Consider the following 24,049-nt stretch of genomic DNA (forward strand, 5'->3'; position numbering starts at 1 on the left):
CATCCTATGCCAACCTCTTCATGGGCCGCATGGAGGAGGCTTTCCTGAAGACCCAGCAGCTGCTTCCCCTGGCCTGGTATAGGTTTATAGATGACATCTTTGTGGTCTGGACTCATGGTGAAGAAACACTCCTTAATTTCCTCCATAACCTCAACTCCTTTTCAAATCTGAATTTCACCTGGTCCTTCTCCAAAACCCAAGCCACCTTCCTGGATGTTGACCATCTTGTTGAAGCTCACATCCACACCTCTGTCAACATCAAACCCACAAACAAACAACAGTACCTTCACTTTGATAGCTGCAATCCATTCCACATCAAACGCTCCCTTCCCTACAGCCTAGGTATTCGTGGCAAACGTATCTGCTCCAGTGACTAATCCCTCAACAATTACACCAGTAACCTGACCAGTGCTTTCCTCTCCCGCAACTATCCTGCAGACCTTGTCTGCAAACAGATCTCGCGAGCAATACATTCCTCCCAGTCCAACAACAATGTTCCTACCCCCAGACCACATAGAAGCATCCCCCTTGTCACCCAGTATTATCCTGGCCTCGAATATATCAACAAATTACTCCACCAGGGATATGACTTTCTCAAGTCAAGCCCTGAAATGAGATAATCCCTTGACAATATTCTCCCCACACTACCCAGAGTTGCCTTTCGTCACCCCCCTAACCTCCGTAACATCCTTGTCAAATCCTACAATATACCCAAGACCACCTTCTCTACCCAGCAGTTCTTACCCCTGTAACTGAACCCGCTGCAAAACCTGCCCCATGCATCTCCCCACAACCACCTACTCCAGCCCTGCTACTGGTAAAACACACACAATTCAAGGCAGGGCCACATGTGAAACAACACATGTCATTTATCAGCTGACATGCCTGCACTGCACAGCCTTTTACATCGGTATGATGACAACTAAACTGGCTGAGCACATGAACGGGCACAGACGAACTGTCCGCCTAGGAGATGTTCAATACCCAGTAGCAGAGCATGCCGTCCAGCATAATTCTAGGGACCTAGGAACCTGCTACAACATACGTGCCTTTTGGCCTCTCCCACCCAACACCAGTCCCTCGGAACAGCGGAGATGGGAACTTGCACTCCAACACATCCTTTCATCCTGCCATCCCCCTGGACTGAACCTACGTTAACCAACCTCACTCCCATTTACTCTTCAGTCTTCTCCTTTTTCCCTCTCCTATTTAGCCATTCATGCATCTTTTCATCCTACATAGTTGTGTTTATCTTAATACTATATACCTCTTTACTTCTGTATGCATCCTCTTTGGTTTGAAGCTGGCACAGTACTTAACAGTAGAATATCTTTGGCTTCCCTCTGACAACCATGCCTCCATCCTTGCTACCCTCCCAGTTTATCTTTCCCTGTTGCTTCATAACCTGGGTTGTGAGTAACTGAATCCACTTTCCCTTCTTCCCTTTTTTCCCATCTCTCCTCCCTGATGAAGGAACAAAGTTCCGAAAGCTAGGAATGTAAATTTTCTGTTCTGTTTTGTGTAACTATCGGCTTTACTGAGCTGAGGTAAGTACTGGCCAGCCCCTCTATCTCTTTGTTAGTATTTGTTTCACATCTGAATAGTTTCATTGTATTTTGCTGGATCAGCAAGCACTTTTAACACCTTTGTTTTTAATCTGCATGAAAACTCTATTAGGTGGCAGAAAGCTATGTCCTATTACGAGAAACATAATGTGAATTTCTTTAACATGAGGCGAAGGTTTATACAGCCAATAAGTGAACTCAGTAATTGGGTTCATTGACGATATCGTCTTGACCTGGACTCAGGGCCAAGACACCCTATCTCCATTCTTTCACACCCCCAACACCTTCTCTGCCATCTACTTCACAAAGTCCTCCTCAACCCAGCGTGCCACCTCAATATACACAACCTTCCTCATGCCCATGATCTTATCACTACTGAATTCTACATTTCCCAATGTCCTTCAGACTACAAACCCACTACCTCGTTCCTCATATACTTTACTAACTTTATTCTAATCCACAACTACTTCTCATTTGATGGAAAGGTATAAACAAATCCATAGCACAGCCATGCGCACCCACATGGCACCCTCCTATGCTAATCTTTTTATGGGCCACCAAGATGGGACATCCCTTGCCCCCCAAAACACAAAACCCCTAGTCTGGCTCACGTTCATTGAGGATATCTTCATGATCTGGACTCAGAGCCGAGACACCCTATCATCATTCCTTCACAACATCAACACCTCTCTGGTGGTCCTCCTCAAACTAGTGTACCACCTTCCTAGATGTTGACCTCATCCTCTCTGAAGGCTTCTTTCACACCTCTGTCCACATTAAATGCACCAACCACCGACAGTACCTGCAATTTTGACAGCTGTCATCCCTTTTGCACCAAAAAATCCCTCCCATAAAGCCTGACCACCTGGTGATGGCATATCTGCAGTGACAAAAACTTCCTTGCTTAGTATGCTGAGGGTCTTACCATTACGGCGTAAAGTCAAGTGCCAGCACACCAGTCAAGGAATGATAAAGAAGAGGCGGCTGTGAGAAGACGTCAGCCAATCTCATGCTGACCCCTCTCCATGACAATAAGATAGCAGCGACCCCTATGTGAAGAGGACGTAAGTGCCGTGACCGATTGGCGACGCCCAGTTGAGTAGTAGCTTCAGGACTAGCAATGTGGATAGAAGCATCAACACTCGTTACTTCACTTGTACACACTATGTAGCTCAGACCTGGAATTGCTTATACTGAAGAAGATTGATTATTTCATATGTCGCCCTTTGCTTGCGACACACCTCTGTAATTGCGAAGTTAAGTATTGTATCTTTCCATTTTGTAATAAAACTCATTGATAAGATTTGTTTGAGTGTTTGTCTAGCAAACCGAGCACGAAGGTTTCCTAGACACCACAATTTTGACAACAAGCATGGAGATGTAATATTTGGGACGAGAAGGTGAACCAACACCAACATGGCAACCTGTTCACAATTTGCACCTAGGGCCTAGCTGCCACTGTTTTCTTTTGTCATGGGCTTCTGTATTTTGCTGGCACCTTAATTCTACCTTGTCTTTTTTTGCAGGGCTGTTTTTACATGCTTTAACAAGTCTCTTCCAGTGTTTTTGATAATCAGTGTTTTCAGGTGGGCACTGCAGAAATTTTCTTTGCTTGTGTGCTTATTGCTTGCCTTGTCTGCTTATTGCATTTGCCTATTCCAAAATGAGCAACCCACCTCTCCCAACCCCTGTTCAGGCACCTCAGCTGCAAGCAATAGATGCAACGTAGCTAACACAGATGTCTCAGTTTCAGACGCAGCAGATCTCAACTCTACTACACACCGTACAGCAGTTATTAACCACTAAAGCGGCCAACACAGCACAACATGCAACAATGGTAGCTTTGAGTGCCATACCGTCTTTTCACCAGTTTAATGAAAAAGTGGTTGCAACAATGAAACTCTCATCATTATTCATAATGTACCAGGTACTGTGAAACTATTTTACTTTTTGTCAACAGTAGGAAGTGCAGTCTCTTTCCTCATTCACACATTGTTCCCTAATGCCACTCTGAGTGAACTTTCCTAAGAGCAGGTTGTAGATTCTTTAAGTAACTATTATGACCAACAAGTGAATGTGGTGGTAGTTAGGTACGGATTCTTTCATTGCAAGAAAAGGTCAGAACAAACTTTCTGTGAGAGATTTGCAGGGTATGATGAGGAAATACAAATTCAAATGCACTTGTGGTGCTTTATATTCAGAAGTAATGTTGTGTAATGCGATCATGTACAACGTAACTGATGTGAGACTTAGAAGACAGATTTTGAAACAGTCAGATCCATCATTCCAGCACGTAGTGCAAGTTCTAGATCAGTATGATTCAGGTGCCGTGTCAGCCGATAAATTTGAGCAGCCACCAATTCGTCACGTTGAGTCGTCCCTTGCTCACAAATGGCTCAGTAGGCAGCAACAGCCCTCGCGTGCTATGCCTCTCTAAACAGGTGAACAGAATTAAGTCGTGCCCTCGGTGCTATTCACAGCACAAACACCAAGACTGCCCACCCAGACAAGCACAGTGTTACGTCTGTGGCAAGAACTGTCGCGTACAATCCATATTTTTGCAAAGGAATAAACATAATAATTCTGCCCACACCAAAACTCTAGTCACAAGGCCAAAGTAACAATGCTGTGTTCAAAGCCTGCTGCAAGCATGAGCAAAACTAGCCAGCAAACAGTTTCTTCAGTGCTATGTCAGTCCAACAAACTTTTTGTTCATTTGCTTCTCTGTGGGAAATGTGGGAAATTTCAGTTGGACATGGGTGCCTCTGTTACATTGCTGAATCATCACACATGCAAAATGTTAAGCTCCCCACGCCTTTCTAAAACTAGCACACACCTGAGGATTATAACAGACAAGACATTCCCGTTCTCGGAAAACGTACTTGCCTGCCATGTATCACTCACGTAAGTGAACAGCGACTCTTTTGGTGCTACAATCACATGATTGTGAGAACATATTTGGTCTTGATAATCTGATTGGTTTGGCTTTAACATTCAGGACAATCTGTTGTCAGTGTCTTCATTTCATGCAAAAGACAGTGTAGCTAGCTTGCCAAAAGAATTCCCTGAACTCTTTTCTGAAGGTTTAGGCAAGGCTAACAATTTTGTTGTACTTATTTCTCTGAAAGAAAATACGCAGCTGAAATTTTGCTGGGCCAGAACTGTTCCCATTGCATTACGGGACAAAGCCACTGCTGAACTTAAGGAATTGCAAGACTGTGGAACTATTGTGCCCACACAAGCTAGTCAATGGGCAAGTCCACTGGTTTTGCTCCCCAAACGTTCAGGTTGCATTCGCCTTTGCGTTGACTAAGTCTATGGTCAACCTAGACACTGTGATTGATACTTATCCCTTGTCATGCCCAGAGGATCTCACAGACAGATTAGTTGCTGATTGCCACTTTTCAAAAATTGATTTGCATGACACATATCTTTAAATAGCACTAAATGAAGGATCACAAAACGTGTGTTGTGAACACTCATTTGGTCTTGTTTAAATATTTGTGTTTGCCTTTTGGTAATGCCTCCACATCCGCCACTTTCCAACAGTATTTGGAACAGCTGACTGCTCAGGTACCAAACTGTTCAAACTACACTCCTGGAAATGGAAAAAAGAACACATTGACACCGGTGTGTCAGACCCACCATACTTGCTCCGGACACTGCGAGAGGGCTGTACAAGCAATGATCACACGCACGGCACAGCGGACACACCAGGAACCACGGTGTTGGCCGTCGAATGGCGCTAGCTGCGCAGCATTTGTGCACCGCCGCCGTCAGTGTCAGCCAGTTTGCCGTGGCATACGGAGCTCCATCGCAGTCTTTAACACTGGTAGCATGCCGCGACAGCATGGACGTGAACCGTATGTGCAGTTGACGGACTTTGAGCGAGGGCGTATAGTGGGCATGCAGGATGCCGGGTGGACGTACCGCCGAATTGCTCAACACGTGGGGCGTGAGGTCTCCACAGTACATTGATGTTGTCGCCAGTGGTCGGCGGAAGGTGCACGTGCCCGTCGACCTGGGACCAGACCGCAGCGACGCACGGATGCACGCCAAGACCGTAGGATCCTACGCAGTGCCGTAGGGGACCGCACCGCCACTTCCCAGCAAATTAGGGACACTGTTGCTCCTGGGGTATCGGCGAGGACCATTCGCAACCGTCTCCATGAAGCTGGGCTACGGTCCCGCACACCGTTAGGCCATCTTCCGCTCACGCCCCAACATCGTGCAGCCCGCCTCCAGTGGTGTCGCGACAGGCGTGAATGGAGGGACAAATGGAGACGTGTCGTCTTCAGCGATGAGAGTCGCTTCTGCCTTGGTGCCAATGATGGTCGTATGCGTGTTTGGCGCCGTGCAGGTGAGCGCCACAATCAGGACTGCATACGACCGAGGCACACAGGGCCAACACCCGGCATCATGGTGTGGGGAGCGATCTCCTACACTGGCCGTACACCACTGGTGATCGTCGAGGGGACACTGAATAGTGCACGGTACATCCAAACCGTCATCGAACCCATCGTTCTACCATTCCTAGACCGGCAAGGGAACTTGCTGTTCCAACAGGACAATGCACGTCCGCATGTATCCCATGCCACCCAACGTGCTCTAGAAGGTGTAAGTCAACTACCCTGGCCAGCAAGATCTCTGGATCTGTCCCCCATTGAGCATGTTTGGGACTGGATGAAGTGTCGTCTCACGCGGTCTGCACGTCCAGCACGAACGCTGGTCCAACTGAGGCGCCAGGTGGAAATGGCATGGCAAGCCGTTCCACAGGACTACATCCAGCATCTCTACGAGCGTCTCCATGGGAGAATAGCAGCCTGCATTGCTGCGAAAGGTGGATATACACTGTACTAGTGCCGACATTGTGCATGCTCTGTTGCCTGTGTCTATGTGCCTGTGGTTCTGTCAGTGTGATCATGTGATGTATCTGACCCCAGGAATGTGTCAATAAAGTTTCCCCTTCCTGGGACAATGAATTCACGGTGTTCTTATTTCAATTTCCAGGAGTGTATTTAGACGACATTATCGTATCAGATCATACACCTGAAGTACACACTACAGACTTGCATGCTTTGTTTCATATGTTATCTGATGCAGGACTAAAGTATAGACCGGACAAGTGGGATTTTTTAAAACCTGAGTTGCAGTATCTTGGACATGTCAAACAGTCAAGGTGTACATCCTCTTCAGTCACATTTTTTTAGCCACGTGAGACCTGCCAGTTCCTCGCAATGTAACAGAATAGCAATCAGTTTTAAGGAAAATGAACTACTATATTCGGTTCATACTGCACAAATTGCAGCTCCATTTCATCGCTTGCGTCACAAGAACGTGCCCTTTGTTTGGACAGATGAGTGCCAAGACACTTTTCAAAAACTTAAAGATGCATTTCTCAGTGATTGATGCTCGGTTCACTTTGATCTTGACAAACCAGTTGTGTTGCAAGTTGACACTTCTTCATACAGAATCAGTGCAGTGCTTTTGCACAGATTTGGTGATAAAGACAGACCTATTGCTTTTGCATCAAAAGTGTTGTCCAAAGCTTAGTGTAACTATTCACAAATAGAAAAAGAGGCATTGGCTATTGTGGATGGTGTCACCAAATTCCACCACTATTTGTATGGCAGAAAATTCTGCTTCATAACAGATCACAAACCGATGCAGTCCTTGTTTCATCCGATGAAGCCAGTTCCTGTACGAACTGCCCAAAAATTGCAAAGATGGGCTTTATTGTTGTCTCAGTACCAGCACAAGATTGTGTATTGTCCGACATCTCAACATGGTAATGCAGAAACACTTTCAGATCTTCTGACTGACGCTTTTGCTGCATCTCGTTGTCACTTTGAAGCTCAGGATTCTGAATTGCTTCAATCCTTTCCTCTCAACTATAGGAAAATAGCACAGTCCACAGAAGCTGATTCAGATTTGAACATTTTGCTCAAATACATTCCCACATCTTGGCCTTGCTCATTGCAAAGCATAAAGAACTCTGTAGTGTGCAGATACTTTGCATGTTGGCATAGCTTCGCTATACAGCAAGGTGTGAGTCTTGTACAAAGTGACGGTGGACAGTCCCTTGTGTTCATCCCCAAAGCTTTGCAAAAAGAAGTGTTGCAGTTATTTCACCAAGGACACTGGAAGATTGTTCACACGAAACAGTTGGTGCATAACACTATACTTGGTGGGGCACGGACACCCAGATAGAACAGGTGAAGTCACAGTGTCACACATGTGTGGAAAATCAGTCCACTCCACCACAAAAATTCTCTGCTTGGCGTAAATTGCAATCACCATGGCAACATGTGCACGTAGACTTTGCGGGACCTTTTTGGAACACTCGTTGGTTGACTGTGGTAGAACCTTAAACCAAATTTCCTTTTCCTGTGCCACTGAACTCGACAATGTCATGTAGCATAATTCAGGTGTTGTCCTCTATTTTTTGCCTCTAAGGTTTGCCTGAAGTCATAGTGTCAGACAACTGCCCTCAATTCATGTCAAATGAATTTGAAACAGTCTGTGAATGCAATGGCATTCAGCATCTAACTAGTGAACCGTTCCACCCACAGTCAAACAGCGAAGCAGAATGTTTTGTCACAACTTTCAAGCAGCAGATGGCCAAACTTCACACCGCACACACCAGGGATCAAGCACTGCAAATGTTTCTCGTCTCCTATGATTCTCATCCACAAGATGCACCGTCGCTGGTGGAATTGCTTCACGGCCACTGCCATCGGACACTGTTCCACGCTCCTCAGCATCAGGCGCTGAAGGAAGGCCACAAGTAACACTCTGCTCTGCACGATAATGTGTTTTTCAGGGTTTTTAGTGGCAGCAGACGGTGGGTCTTGTGTCTTAAGTGTGCCTGTCTGCAACTTGATACATCTTCTTCACGGTTAATAGCCATCTTCCTTTTTCCTACATTGTTAATATTCCTACCTGGAGTTTCCATTGTTTAATAATTAATATAGTATTTCCATTGTGGCCCAAATAAACATCACTGATATATTGAAGAGTTTCAGTGCCAGTTAAATTGACAATTATCAATCACACAAAAATGATGTTACTTCCTTTGGTCCTTTAGAAAACTTTTCTTCAAATCAAATGTATGATTTAACAGTCTCTCTCTTAATATATGATTTTTAATGACCTTTAGCATTACTAAAATTATTTAATTAAATTTGGAAACTTAAAAGGTCTGCTGATCAGGCAGCTTGGGCAGTGTCCAGATCTTCTGACAGTCATACCATACTGTCCACAGAATTGGATCATTTTTCTTCTTTAACAGAGTGGATAGTGCTTTGTGTCACATTGAGACATTAAATTTCAATTTGTTCCCTCATCTGGAGCAGGTTTGATGCCTTTTTCAACTGAAAACATTGTGAGTAAACAACATTCTAAGAATGGGAAACCATATTATACTTTGCTCTGAATAAACACTGGAAGTATGATTCAGTAGCAGTCCTTCCCTTTACACTATTTCTTCAGGAGCAAGGTCACAGCTTCAAACCTTTTGTTCTCTGACCATTCCATTTTCAGAAACAACTAGTAAATCCTATGCAGCCTTTGAACATTCAGTTCTGAGAGAAGATACCTCCTGCCTGTTTAAAATTCACAGAAATAAATTTCAGAGAATTTCTACCTATTAATGAATTGTATGTAATTATTCCCTTTGTATTTGCACATTTATTTATTTATTTATTTATTTATTTATTTATGTATTTATTTTGCTCACTTGTGGCTATTATTGTTCCCCCTCCCCCTCTCCTTTCTTTAGGAGACCTCTAATGCATAATGAGTACACCAATTCAAAATCTGTACACACCTTGCAGCACTCCCATCAAGTACATTAAACCAGACTGGAATGCGATACAGTTTCTTGTCAGAGATGTAATACTTGCAATGAAATTTTGCAGCACTTATCAATAAGTTGACTATCACTTTTAACTTCAGTGATCTTTAAATGTCTCATGATAAAACAATCCTGTGACATCCTAGGTGATTTTTGCTTTAAGGGATTCCACCATCATCCAGAGCACATTTCTGTGCCTAACATGCTGAGCTATTTCTAAGCAACCATGCAACAGTCAGGTAAATACCTTGTCAGACTGCTTCCTTTGATAATGGATTCACATCAATGTATATGAACCAAAATTAAGAGGCTACTGTCCCCTATGTATTACTCCCACAGGGAGCATTAAGAAGAAAATTAGACAAATTACAGTGTGCACAGAGGCATTTAACCAATCAATCTTCCTGCACACTATCCATGTATGAAACGAGAAGGAACCCTAATACATGTTACTATAGAAATTATCCATTGCCATACCCTATTAGTGGCTTCAAAGTAGAGACGATGTAATGTAGATGCTGACTTGAACCTGGAATGTTGCCTTTCATTGGCAATACACTTACCGACTGAGCCACTCAGGCAGAACTCACAACTTGCCCTAACTGTTTCATTGTTGCTAGTGTCCATTTCTTTCACTCCAAACTTCACAGAAGTTCTCCAAACTGCCTTATTGGACTAGCACATGCCACACTTCCAGAAATGTCTGTCAAATCAAAACTTAACCGTAAAAAGGCTGAATGTGTACTATTCAGAACTTTTCATTATACACTGGTGAGCCAAAATGTTATGACCACATGCTTAATAGCATGCATGTTCACATTTGGAACACGAAACAGCAAGGATGCCTCATAGCATGGATTTATGCAGTTCCATAAATTAAGGGCTGGCAATCTGTGGGTGGAGAGCTGGTGCTTGAATGTCTCAAATTTTCTCCATCGGGTTCAGACAAGGCAAATTTGGAAGAAAATTCATAAAACCCAGTTCACTGTAATGCTCCTCAAACCACTTAAGCATAATTTTGGTCTTTTGATGCAGACAGTTATCCTGCTGAAAGATGCTATCACCAGGGGGGAAGACACCAAGCATGAAGGGCTGCAGGTGGTCCACAATTATGTTCATGTATTCCAGAATGAATTTTTCACTCTCAGTGGAGTATGCACTGATACAAAACTCCCTGGCAGATTCAAACTGTGTGCCGGAACGAGACTAACTTGTGGCCTTTATCTTTCGTGAGCAAGTGCTCTGCCTTCTGAGCTACCCAAGTATGACTCACGAACTGACATCACAGCTCCACTTCAGCCAGTACCTCACCTCCTATCTTCTAAACTTCACACAGGTTCTCCTGAATGGTTGAAATATGCTGAAGTTAAGCCACTGGTTAAGAAGGGAGATAAAAAAAAATAGCATCAAATTTCTGTCCAATTTCACTGTTCCCAGCATTCTCAAAAATTTTAGAAAAAGTAACGTACAATTGGCTTTATAACCATTTTATCTCAAATAACATACTGTCAAAGTCACAGTTTGGATTTCTAAAGGGTTCTGATATTGAGAAGGCTATCTACACTTAGAGTGAAAATGTACTTAATTCATTAGACAAAAAATTGCAGGCAACTGGTATATTTTGTGATCTGTCAAAGGCATTTGACTGTGTATATCACAATATCCTTTTAAGTAAATTAGATTATTATAGTGTAACAGGAAATGCTGCAAAATGGTTCAAATCTTATATCTCTGGCAGGAAACAAAGGGTGTTATTAGGAAAGAGACATGTATCAAGCTATCAGGCATCATCCAACTGGGAACTAATTACATGTGGGGTCCCACAAGGTTCCATTTTGGGACCCTTACTTTTTCTTGTGTATATCAATGACCTTTCATCAGTAACATTACCAGATGCCAAGTTCGTTTTGTTTGCTGATGATACAAACATTGCAATAAATAGCAAATCAATTGTAGTCTTAGAAAGATCAGCTAATAAAATATTTGTGGACATTAATCACTGGTTCCTAGCCAATTCTTTGTCACTAAACTTTGAAAAAACACACTACATGCAGTTCAGAACTTGTAAGGGGTGTCACACAAGTATATGCCTAACATACGATGACAAGCAGATAGAAGAAGTGGACAGTGTTAAATTCTTGGGATTACAGCTTGATAATAAATTCAACTGGGAGGAGCACACCACAGAACTGCTGAAGCATCTTAACAAATCTCTATTTGCAATGTGAATTGTGTCAGACATACGGGATATAAAAATGAAAAGGCTGGCATACTATGCTTACTTTTATTCCATAATGTCATATGGGATTATTTTTTGGCGTAATTCATCAAGCCTAGATAAAGTTTTCCAGGCACAAAAACGTGCAGTAAGAGTTATATGTGGTGTGAACTCAAGAACATCCTGCAGAAGCCTGTTTAAGGAACTAGGGATACTAACTACTGCTTTCCAATATAGTTATTCCTTAACGAAATTTGTCATTAAAAATATATCACTTTTTCAAACCAACAGCTCAATACATTGAATCAATACTAGAAATAAGAATAATCTTCACAAGGTTTTAAAGTCACTTAGTTTTGTACAAAAAGGTGTGCATTATTCAGGAACACACATTTTCAATAACTTGCCAGCAACCATAAAAAGCTTAACAACCAATGAAATTCAGTTTAAGAGAAACCTAAAGGATTTGTTGGTGGCCAACTCCTTCTTCTCCATTGATGAATTTCTCAGTAGAACTAACTGATTTGTGTGTGTGATATAATAACTTCTGCACAATTTCAGTGCAGTAATGTGTCCATTGTAAATGTGTGTGTGTGTGTGTGTGTGTGTGTGTGTGTGTGTGTGTGTGTAAATAAATAAATAAAAAACTTTTTTATTTTAGATTCAGTGCATTAGTATTTGTAAAATGACTCTTTCATATAGTGTTCATCAAAAATTGACGATCATTCCACTTCCGACCTGTGGAATGGTACATTAGCTTATTTGTTTTAGGTGTAAATATTTGTCATGTATTGTTGTTTTTCTGACATGTTCTACATCCTGGAGGACCTCCTACGGATCAATTAGAATGAAAGTAAATCTAATCTAATCTAATCCTTTGAATCTTGCAGGACTAACACTCCTGTAAGTAAGAATATTACGGAGACACGGCTTAGCCACAGGCTGGGGGATGTTCGGAATAAATTTTCCACCCTGAGGTGGCACGTCCACTAATGTGAAACTTCCTGGCAGATTAAAATTGTGTGCTGGACTTCTGTGAAGTTTGGAAAGTAGGAGAAGAGTTACTGTTGGAAGTAATGCTGCGAGAACAGGTCATGAGTCATACTTGGGAGGCTCAGTTAGTACAGCACCTGCCTGTAAAAGGCAAAGGTCCCAAGTTTGAGTCTTGGCCTGACACTGTTTTAATCTGTCAGGATGTTTCATTATTTACAAGTCCATAGCTTCTATTACTGTGAAAGGTGTCATAGATATCCAAGTGAATGCCCCTCATATCATAATGCTGCCAAAATCAATCTGGGTCCATGGCACAGTGCATGTTTTGAGCAGTCCTACGCCTGGATGATGGTGTATATGGACATGACGATCAACCTGGTGTAACAAGAAATGCGATTCATTTGAGTAGGCAATTTAATTCCAAAGATCCACAGCTCAATTAAATCCCACACAATACAGTCATGATTGACTGTCTTGTCGGGTCAACATGGCAAACACAGAGGGTCATCACCTACAGCGGCCCTGCTCACCATGTGCTGAGCAGTGTGCACTGAGACACTTATGCTTGCCCCAGGACTGCACTTTGTCATCAGATCTGCCACAGATCAACATATATCCTGCTTTACAGAATGTGCAAGACTCCAACCTCCACATTCTGTGATGAGGCTTGGAGATCCAGCACCTAATTGCCTACTCATGATTTCACCATTCTTCAACCACTTCTCAGATATTCACAATAGTAGTATGTGAACATCCAACCAGCCTCATTATTTTTGAGGGAGTCATTCCTAGACATTGGGCTATAATCACCTGTGCTTTGATAAAGTAACTTAAGTTAGTGGATTTCCATATTTGAGGCCCACACCATTCCTAAACTGATTCTCCATTCATCTCTGGTCAACTTATACACTTCTATTACCCCAACCCAAGCACACAATGCACTATGCAACGGTATTACATCTTCGCTCATCAGTGTATTTTGCTTTTACACAAATCTGAAATGCACTATGTAAGTCACTTCAACATATTTCCAATGGCGAAATGAAATCTGCCAGAAAGTTTCATATTTCCATCAGGTTAAGCTATTATGAAAATCATTATTACCCTCTTATAATCAGTTATTTCCATATCCAGGACTCAATGACCTTACAGAAACAATAACACATTTAAATAGAGCAAGGTTTAAACTACACACAGTAATTTTTCTACATAGTCACCAGTACTCATTACGCACTTTTGCCAACAAAGAGCAAGCACCTGCATGCTGCACTTCAAAAAAGCTGATCCAGCTGAGGATAGCCATAGTATTACAGCTTTGTTGGCATCTGAGTCTGGAAAATATCGGTCACATAGTCTATTTTTTGTGAGCTGCCAAATTACTATTATACAGTGGATGTAGTAGGACAGTCCATCCAAATTGGGTAGCGAGTTCCATGGTAGCAAAACTGTTGTGCAGCTTGCTGTTATCGTGTTGCAGGGAGAAATTAGTCATCTTCTCTGGCCTCACCCTGGAAATTTGGGCTTTTGGCTTAGTGTTTTCTTGTAGTGGCCTTTTAGGCTTTTTCAGTGTGACTGATTAATTGTTTGATTCCAGATGTTCTGCCAGTTGTTGTTTTCATTTCATGCACAATATTTCAACAACAAATCCGACAATCTTCTTCAGGTGCTGGAAGCTTTGCTGGTATGTGTACTTTCTGCATTGACTCCAATCAGACAGTGTGGGCTAAGCTGGTCATCAAAATATTGTGCATAAAATGGAAACAACACCTCGCCAGAAAATCTGGAAGCACGCTGTTGCCTTTTAGTGTTTTGGATTAACAGTTGCGCCACGACATCCAAAATAATCACACCCCATCCACAACAGAAGATGCATGCACATCATTTTACCTGCAGATAGAAGTGTCTTTTTCTACTACTTTTTTGTTGGAAATTCGCATGCCACCAATCCATGGAGTGTCTTTTAGATTCTGGCTCACAATGGTGACAACGTATTTCATTTCTTGTGATGATGGTATTTAGAAAAGTTTCACCTTCAGCCTGCTATTGTTCCAGCAGGTCCAGACAAATTTCCATTTCATGAATTTTTTGGTCTTCTATAAACATCCAAGAGACTCTTTGTAATAACCAAGGTTACATAATCTCTTGTGACAACAATACAGTGGACAGTCAGCTGTACACATAATTACCTAGTTATAATCCACTGATAATCATTGATGAGCTGATCAAAACACTTCTCATTTTGAGGGATGGGAGGGCCTGCCAGGATATGACTTTCATGCATATCTTTTTCAACACTAGTAAAACAACAGTACCCATTGCCTCACATTACTCATGCTTACAGTATTATCTCATACCTTTAGCAAGTTCTGATGGATTTCAATTAGCGTAATTTTTTCAGCAGTGGGCAATTCAATGTTTTTTTTGTGGAACTCTATGACAACCCCATTTTGGAATGCTTTGCTGCCATTGCTGCTGCTATCTGTTACAGCACAAGGAAGCCAACAGGAAATCAGTGAGAACTTAAAAAAATGCTACTACACCAACATAATCTGACTAGGACACCCCTCAAAGTAAAAAAACGGACACATTAGTTTTGAAAGGACGCTAATATGCTAAAAGTAGATGATTATGCAAGCTTGCCATGCAGTAGCAAGAATTCTAAATTTGCTCAAGAGATGACCAATAATTGTCTCAACTATATGTTATGTATAACACATTTAAAATGTCAGTATTCACTGGTATACTCAATTTACCAAATTCTTCATTTCTTTTTTAGCAAACTGTCAGGTCTACATGCCATACTGTTGCATAAAAATTAATATTTTCAAACATAAGAAGATCAAGTAGATACATGAACCATATTTGAAAGTGATACTGGAATACCTTTGCTGCTCTACAAGTAACATAACATGTCCATAAGACACAAATCAATACCACATTACCTGCAACTCCTCTGTAGTGAAATAACCCTCTGATGCAACACTACGGATTACATTACGACCGACGCCATCCTCCAGTTGCTGCACAACTCTTAACCTATACTTCAAGCGGAGGCGTTCTATACTGTTAGCAGTTAGGGTATCATAGTGCGTGTAGGCGTCATACAGCAGGCTCTGCACTGATATGCTCTGGTAGGTAAAAAGAAAAAGCTGTTATATAACTACAAATCACAAACTCGAATCAAAAAATTTTTAAAAATTCAAATCTGTCTGCTGACAAACTCAAAACATTACTAATATATCCTGTGTGAATTATATTAAGTTTAAAAATTTACTGTAAAACTATAATAAAAAAGTAATCATACATCATAATATTACAAAGGTAAAGTAGCAATATGTGGAATATAAACTACATGTTACTTCCACAGTCTATTTTCATTCTGCAATGGAGTGTGCACTGATTTGAAACTTCCTGTCAGATTAAAACTTTGTGCTGGACAAGTACTTGAACCTGGGACCTCTGTCAGTCATTAATCACTTGCCTGCAAAAGGCAAAGATACAGGTTAAGGTCCCAGTCCAGCACACAATTGTGATCTGTGAGGTAGTTTTATATGTTATGTCTTTCACTCTCAGTTTGATGCTTTGTATAAACACCAACTACTCAGTTATCTACAATTTCTCTGATGTAGGAGGCAGCTTAGGGTTTTTGTCCAATTTTCATGTTACAGGTCTCTACCACTATTCTGTTTTTTGCAAATGATGAGTCACTCATTACCAAATTATCAGAAAATCAACAAAAAATATCATTTTATTAGATTTTAAAACAATCAGTAGATGTGAAATATCTGAGTATTAAAGATCATCTTCAAGTTTTCTCTAAAATTTTGGGAATGCTCCTAGATGTTATGTACTTCCAGGAAACATTTGGGTTCAGAACTTCAACCATCTTCCAAGTGAGTCACACACTGACATTTTTTCTAGTTATGATATTCTTTCACTTGTGTATGTGCCTGCACCACATATGTTAGTATTATGATTACACTATAGCCTCTTTAATGCATAATACTACTGTGTGTCACACTATTTTCACCATCACAAACTGAAGACAGAAGCAAACTTCTGACTTACTAATAAAACACAATTCGGTGAGGTAAATAGCATGTGGTCATGATCCTAAAATTTCCTCAATACATCTATGTTGTCATGAATGTAGAAAACTTTATGTCAGAGTGGTGCTATCCTGTTTGCACCAAATATTATTGAAGGATATACTAAGTACACTGTAATTTCTTCTGTTGGCACATGAAATCAGGTAAATTCTAGCAAGATGAAAGGGTTCCCCAGACTATTTATAGTAACTAAAACTAAAAATCTGTAAATAAAACTGACAGGAATTCAATGTGCATATAATGAGGAGTGGCAGAATTCAAAGGCACAGATAAAGCTGCAGCCACCTGTATTAAGGTCTGGTGCATGTTTGGGTTCACAGTTAGCCACAGTTTGGCTGTGCCTACCTATACAGGTAGACAACTAGTTAGATTGCATAACCATCTACTACCCAGCAACATAATGCTGGGCTGCTGGATATTATGTTGCTAGTTTCACATGTGGCCTAACCTTATAAACTGCAGGGTACTTTTGGAATTGTGTGAAATGTATCTATTAGGTATCAATATTCCATTCTGTGGTAGCATTATGCTCATGAATTGTTAAGGGACAGTCAAATGACAGTCAGTGCACTTAATCTGGTAATCCATTGATAAAAAGGAATTGTGACTTGGCTTTTGTTTTAATCACATGGTATTGATCATTTTGTTCCAAATGACACTGTCTCAGAATTAAATGGCTGAGAAATCTTAGTTCTTGCCCTTGTGTCTTTTTGATTGACCTAGTTCTCTTTGCCTGTGTGCAATCACGTATCTAAACAGTGCGTCTCTAATACATGCTTGGTATTTCAGTCCAAATAAAGTTTCTAGCCTCAGCAAGCTCATTACCAGTAATGCTGCCTTGAGATTTCATCCAAATAAAGATAAGAGATTTCCCCTCTTGTCACACTGATACCAACACTTCAATGATCCTATGCAAGATAAAGAGTTTCCCATCTCTTTGGAACTAATGTTTTTCAGAATTCTTAGAGCAGATAGTGCAGCACTAATTACAATGTATGAAGCATCCATTATGGCTACAAATTCTGCACACATGATGATTGCCTCTTAATAATTTACATAATGCAGCCTTTTGCAGTTCTGGAATGTTGAACATGCTTCTAATAGTGTCAGTCATTTTGAAGTAAACAGTGAAGATATGTATGTTTATTTGAAAGCTATCTAAAAGCTGTGTCAAAATTTTATGGTGCAGCCACCATCGTAGAAACACATGCAAACTCAAATGGACAAATAATCACAACCACTGCAGTTAGCTAGTAACATGGGAGGTCACTTAACTGGAAAGCAGGCAACAAAAACACCAAGACATTGAAGATTAAGTACAAGCATGGTTCCAAAGAGAAGGAACCTGCATGTTCTGACAAACTTGAGAATATATCCATACAGACTTGATTTACAACTCCACCAAAGCATCTTGCAACTAGCTCATACACCATTCAACATCAGTAGGTGAAACACAGTATTAGAAATTCACTTGAGACAGTATGACACAAAGTCAACATTAAAACTGTTGATGATTTCTGTTTATATCCGCTGGACACAATTCACTCAAGTGGTTGCCAAATTAGCAAAAACATCACCCACATCATCTTACTAGTTGAAATAAGGTCAAGAGTGAATTGCTAAGATCAGTGGTTTCAAATGCCCAAGGTAAATATTGTTATCAGTAACAACTAATACACCTGTCTATTTCTCGCAAAAGCCAGCAAGGTAGCATCAAACATCTGATGACAGATTTGTCTGAATAATGACTCAGTTATGACAAACAAGGTAGCCCAGTCTGCATTCTGCTAGGAGTCCCATATGACCAATGATACAGACCCAAAAGTTTTCCCACCAGAAAGCAACACGAAACATTAAATAAATAAAGAATCATCTAAATTAACATCTCTTGAGCTGATATTTTAGTGATATCTTATCAAACCTACCTGGCTAAGGACAACAACAGTTAATGGCAAAGAATAACCAAACCACAACTCAGAGTGAGTCCAGTGACCAGTATGAATTTAGAATCTTTACAAAATCAAAAGAAAGTCCGCAACATTCCTCAGTCACCTCCTACAACTTTCCTGATTATTTAGTTTGAAGGATTAAAGATTCATGTTCGCTGAATGCCAGGTAGCAATTCTAATTTTAAATAGGCCTCTACTCTTACAACACACAAATAAATGTTGTTAGTCCAGTTTATAACAGCTCCTTCACTTTATTATTGTATATATTGATTTATTCCATATGTCTCGAGTATGTGCTCCATAACAGGATATAGAGAATATGTGGGATGAATGAATAAATGTATGGATATAACTGGCTAACAAATTTTATTGGGATACATCTGCCATGACAGTGTAAAACTAAAGAATGAAGATGCTCAGTGGTTGAGGGCCAGGCAATGGATCCACACATTTTAAGTTTGATCCCAATGTCAGACCTAGGAACTTACTTTATTACATATTACTTCTTTCACCTCTGGCATTGTTTGATCATGTGGAAAAATGCAGAGCTGCACAGTGATCCAGAGCTTTCGGTTCCCTTATAACTAGCTGCGTTAAGTCAGTTCGAAGGCCACAGAAAGTGGACCATGCCTAGTAAAGCTCTGTGATGATAAAGCCAATTTTCAGATTGACGAATCCTACCTTTTTCAACCAGTCATTATGATTTATACACACTGCAATATGTATATTAAGATATATCTCTTGTCATCGGATAATTTGAATCTAAATTTGATCTACATTAGCAGAGTGCTGGGTGAGGCCATTGTGGTTATTACAGGACACAGTGTTATTCAACAACAATTAATTAATTTTTGTAACATTTCTGGACAAAGATTATATTTCCTTCTATTAATGCAATAAATCAAAGGTAAATCAGGCATAATAATAATAATAATAATAATAATAATAATTTGCTATATATGGATGATCTAAAACTACTGGCAGCAACAAACCAACAACTCAATCAATTACCAAAGATAACAGAAGTATTCAGCAATGATATAAATATGACTTTTGGAACAGACAAATGTGAGAAAAATAGCATAGTCAAGGGAAAACACACTAAACAAGATTACATATTGGATAACCACAGCGACTGCATAGAAGCAATGGAAAAAACAGATGCCTATAAATATCTAGGATACAGACAAAAAATGGAATAGATAATACAAATATTAAAGAAGAACTAAAAGAAAAATATAGACAAAGACTAACAAAAATACTGAAAACAGAATTCACAGCAAGAAACAAGACAAAAGCTATAAATACTTATGCTATAGCAATATTGACCTACTCATTTGGAGTAGTGAAATGGAGTAACACAGACCTAGAAGCACTCAATACACATACACGATCACAATGCCACAGATACAGAATATATCACATACAATCAGCAACGGAAAGATTCACATTAAGCAGAAAGGAAGGAGGAAGGGGATTTATCGACATAAAAAACCTACATTATGGACATGTAGACAATTTAAGAAAATTTTTTATAGAACGAGCAGAAACTAGAAAATACACAAAGCAATCACTCATATAAATACATCAGCTACACCATTGCAATTTCATAACCAATTCTACAACCCTTTAGATCACATAACATCAACAGATACGATGAAAGTAAATTGGAAAAAGAAAACACTACATGGCAAGCACCCGTATCATCTAACACAGCCACACATCAATCAAGATGCATCCAAAACATGGCTAAGAAAAGGCAATATATACAGTGAGACAGAAGGATTCATGATTGCAATACAGGGTCAAACAAACACCAGATATTACAGCAAACATATTATTAAAGATCCCAATACCACAACAGATAAATGCAGACTTTGCAAACAACAAATAGAAACAGCAGATCACATCACAAGCGGATGTACAATACTAGCAAATACAGAATACCCCAGAAGACATGACAATGTAGCGAAAATAATACATCAACAGTTTGCCTCACAACATAAACTTATAGAACAACACGTTCCCACATAAAAGTATGCATCACCAAATGTACTGGAGAATAATGAATGCAAATTATACTGGAACAACTGTTATAACAGATAAAACAACACCACATAACAAACCTGACATCATACTCACCAATAAAAAGAAGAAATTAACACAACTAATTGAAATATCCATACCCAATACAACAAATATACAAAAGAAAACAGGAGAAAAAATTGAAAAATACATCCAGCTGGCTGAGGAAGTCAAGGACATGTGGCATCAGGATAAAGTTGACATTATATCAATTATACTATCAACTACAGGAGTCATACCACACAATATCCACCAGTACATCAACGCAATACAGCTATATCCAAACTTATATATACAACTACAGAAATCCGTAATTATTGATTCATGTTCAATTAACTGAAAGTTCCTAAATGCAATATAACGTATACCATACAGTTAAAAGGAAGTCACGCTTGATCAAGGTCCGCATCACTTTCCATTTTTGACCAGACATAACGTCTGAGAAAAGAAAGAAATAATAATAATAATAATAATAATAATAATAATAATAATAATGACACTGCTAGCCAACTGGAAAAGGATTTAAATCCGAATAGAGGTGTTTTGCAGGATATGCTTCCTGCAACCACCCTAGAAGGAAAACAAAGACAGAGGATGAGATGGTCAGATGAAGTTAATCGACACCTCATGTTCTGTTATTACCAAGCAACAAACCTAGGAACCAACACAACTGGATACAGATCACAAGTATACACAACATTTATTACCAGATACCCGGAATTAAAATTTTTAACAGAACAACGACTAGCTGATCAGATCCGTGTAATAATCAAAAATAACAGGATACCCCAGTCAGAATTAGAAAACATCAAACAACAAGTACAACAAATACTGGAACAAAATAATGTGCAATCAGAAGAGGAAGAAAACACAGTAATGGACTCAAACATCCCAGAGCAAACAAACAAAGACCAACACGCATCAATTAAACAATCAGAGGAAAACGAAATCTTAAGACAGCCACCAGAACAAGCACAAATAGAACACGAAGAGAGACACGTGTTAGATATAGAAGAGAAATTTCAGCTGACATATATAGAATACAAAGACACAAATACAGACATTAGACCATTCTTGCATAGACCGCCAAATAACCCACAAGTCGAAACAACAATAAAAACTATCAACACAATCATACACAACAAAATAAATGAAAACACAACTATGGAAGAGTTAAAACCACTGGTTTATATAGGAGCACTCACTACATTAAATATACACACTAGGCAGAGATCAGAACAAACCAACACACAGAAGAAACCCACAAAACCAGCATGGCAACACAGGTTACAGATCAGAATAGAAAAACTGAGAAAAGACATCGGACAGCTAACACAATTTATAAGAAATGAAATATCAGACAAAAAACGAAAAAGGTTAGGTAAAATCTCACAACAAGAAGCAATAGAGCAATTAGATGAAAAAAAGCAGAAATTGCAAGCATTGGCCAAACGACTTAGAAGATACAAAAAAAGTGAAAATAGAAGGAAACAAAACCAAACATTCAACACAAACCAAATGAGATTTTACCAAACAATGGATAACACACACATTAAAATAGACAATCCACCAAACATAACAGACATGGAACACTTCTGGAGCAGCATATGGTCAAACCCGGTACAACATAACAGGCATGCACGGTGGATACAAGCAGAAACAGACACATACAAGATGATACCACAAATGCCTGAAGTGATAATTTTGCAACATGAAGTCACTCGAGCAATTAATTCTACACACAATTGGAAAGCCCCTGGAAATGATAAAACAGCAAATTATTGGCTAAAGAAGTTCACCTCAACACATTCACATCTAACTAAATTATTTAACAGTTACATTGCAGACCCATACACATTCCCTGATACACTTGCACATGGAATAACCTATCTGAAACCTAAAGATCAAGCATACACAGCAAACCCAGCTAAATATCGCCCCATAACATGCCTACCAACAATATACAAAATATTAACTTCAGTCATCACACAGAAATTAATGACACATACAACACAGAACAAAATTATACTTGAAGAACAAAAAGGCTGCTGCAAAGGAGCACGAGGATGTAAAAAGCAACTGATAATAGATACAGAGGTGACATATCAAGCTAAAACTAAACAAAGGTCCCTACAGTACGCATACATTGATTACCAAAAAGCCTTTGATAGTGTACCCCACTCATGGTTACTACAGATTTTGGAAATATACAAAGTAGATCCTAAATTGATACAGTTTCTAAACACAGTAATGAAAAACTGGAAAACCACACTTAATATCCAAACAAATTCAGATAACATCACATCACAGCCAATACAGATTAAGCGTGGAATATACCAAGGAGACTCATTAAGTCCTTTCTGGTTCTGTCTTGCTCTGAACCCACTATCCAACATGCTAAATAATACAAATTATGGATACAATATTACTGGAACATACCCACACAAAATCACACATTTGCTATACATGGATGATCTAAAACTACTGGCAGCAACACATCAACAACTCAACCAATTACCAAAGATAACAGAAGTATTCAGCAATGATATAAATATGGCTTTTGGAACAGACAAATGTGAGAAAAATAGCATAGTCAAGGGAAAACACACTAAACAAGATTACATATTGGATAACCACAGCGACTGCATAGAAGCAATGGAAAAAACAGATGCCTATAAATATCTAGGATACAGACAAAAAATGGAATAGATAATACAAATATTAAAGAAGAACTAAAAGAAAAATATAGACAAAGACTAACAAAAATACTGAAAACAGAATTGACAGCAAGAAACAAGACAAAAGCTATAAATACTTATGCTATACCAGTATTGACCTACTCATTTGGAGTAGTGAAATGGAGTGACACAGACCTAGAAGCACTCAATACACTTACACGATCACAATGCCAGAAATATAGAATACATCACATACATTCAGCAACAGAAAGATTCACATTAAGCAGAAAGGAAGGTGGAAGGGGATTTATAGATATAAAAAACCTACATTATGGACAGGTAGACAATTTAAGAAAATTCTTTCTAGAATGAGCAGACACTAGCAAAATACACAAAGCAATCATTCATATAAATACATCAGCTACACCATTGCAATTTCATAACCACTTCTACAACCCTTTAGATCACATAACATCAACAGATACAAAGAAAGTAAATTGGAAAAAGAAAACACTACACGGCAAGCACCCGTATCATCTAACACAGCCACACATAGATCAAGACGCATCCAACACATGGCTAAGAAACGGCAATATA

The 24,049-nt window shown here is 39.7% G+C and overlaps 1 protein-coding gene across 2 annotated transcripts in view; it reads right to left on the minus strand.

The window, feature by feature from the left end:
* The window catches only part of LOC126183769 (TBC1 domain family member 9), a 204,245-nt gene that overhangs the window by 64,563 nt on the left and 115,633 nt on the right, over positions 1-24,049 (minus strand). For both annotated transcript variants that reach the window (XM_049926012.1, XM_049926005.1), the window contains exon 16: positions 15,574-15,759. In XM_049926012.1, coding sequence (XP_049781969.1) covers positions 15,574-15,759 — 186 coding nt within the window. The remainder of the gene's footprint in view (positions 1-15,573; positions 15,760-24,049) is intronic.

This window comes from Schistocerca cancellata, chromosome 1, assembly GCF_023864275.1.
Source record: "Schistocerca cancellata isolate TAMUIC-IGC-003103 chromosome 1, iqSchCanc2.1, whole genome shotgun sequence".
NCBI classification, from domain to species: Eukaryota; Metazoa; Arthropoda; class Insecta; order Orthoptera; family Acrididae; genus Schistocerca; species Schistocerca cancellata.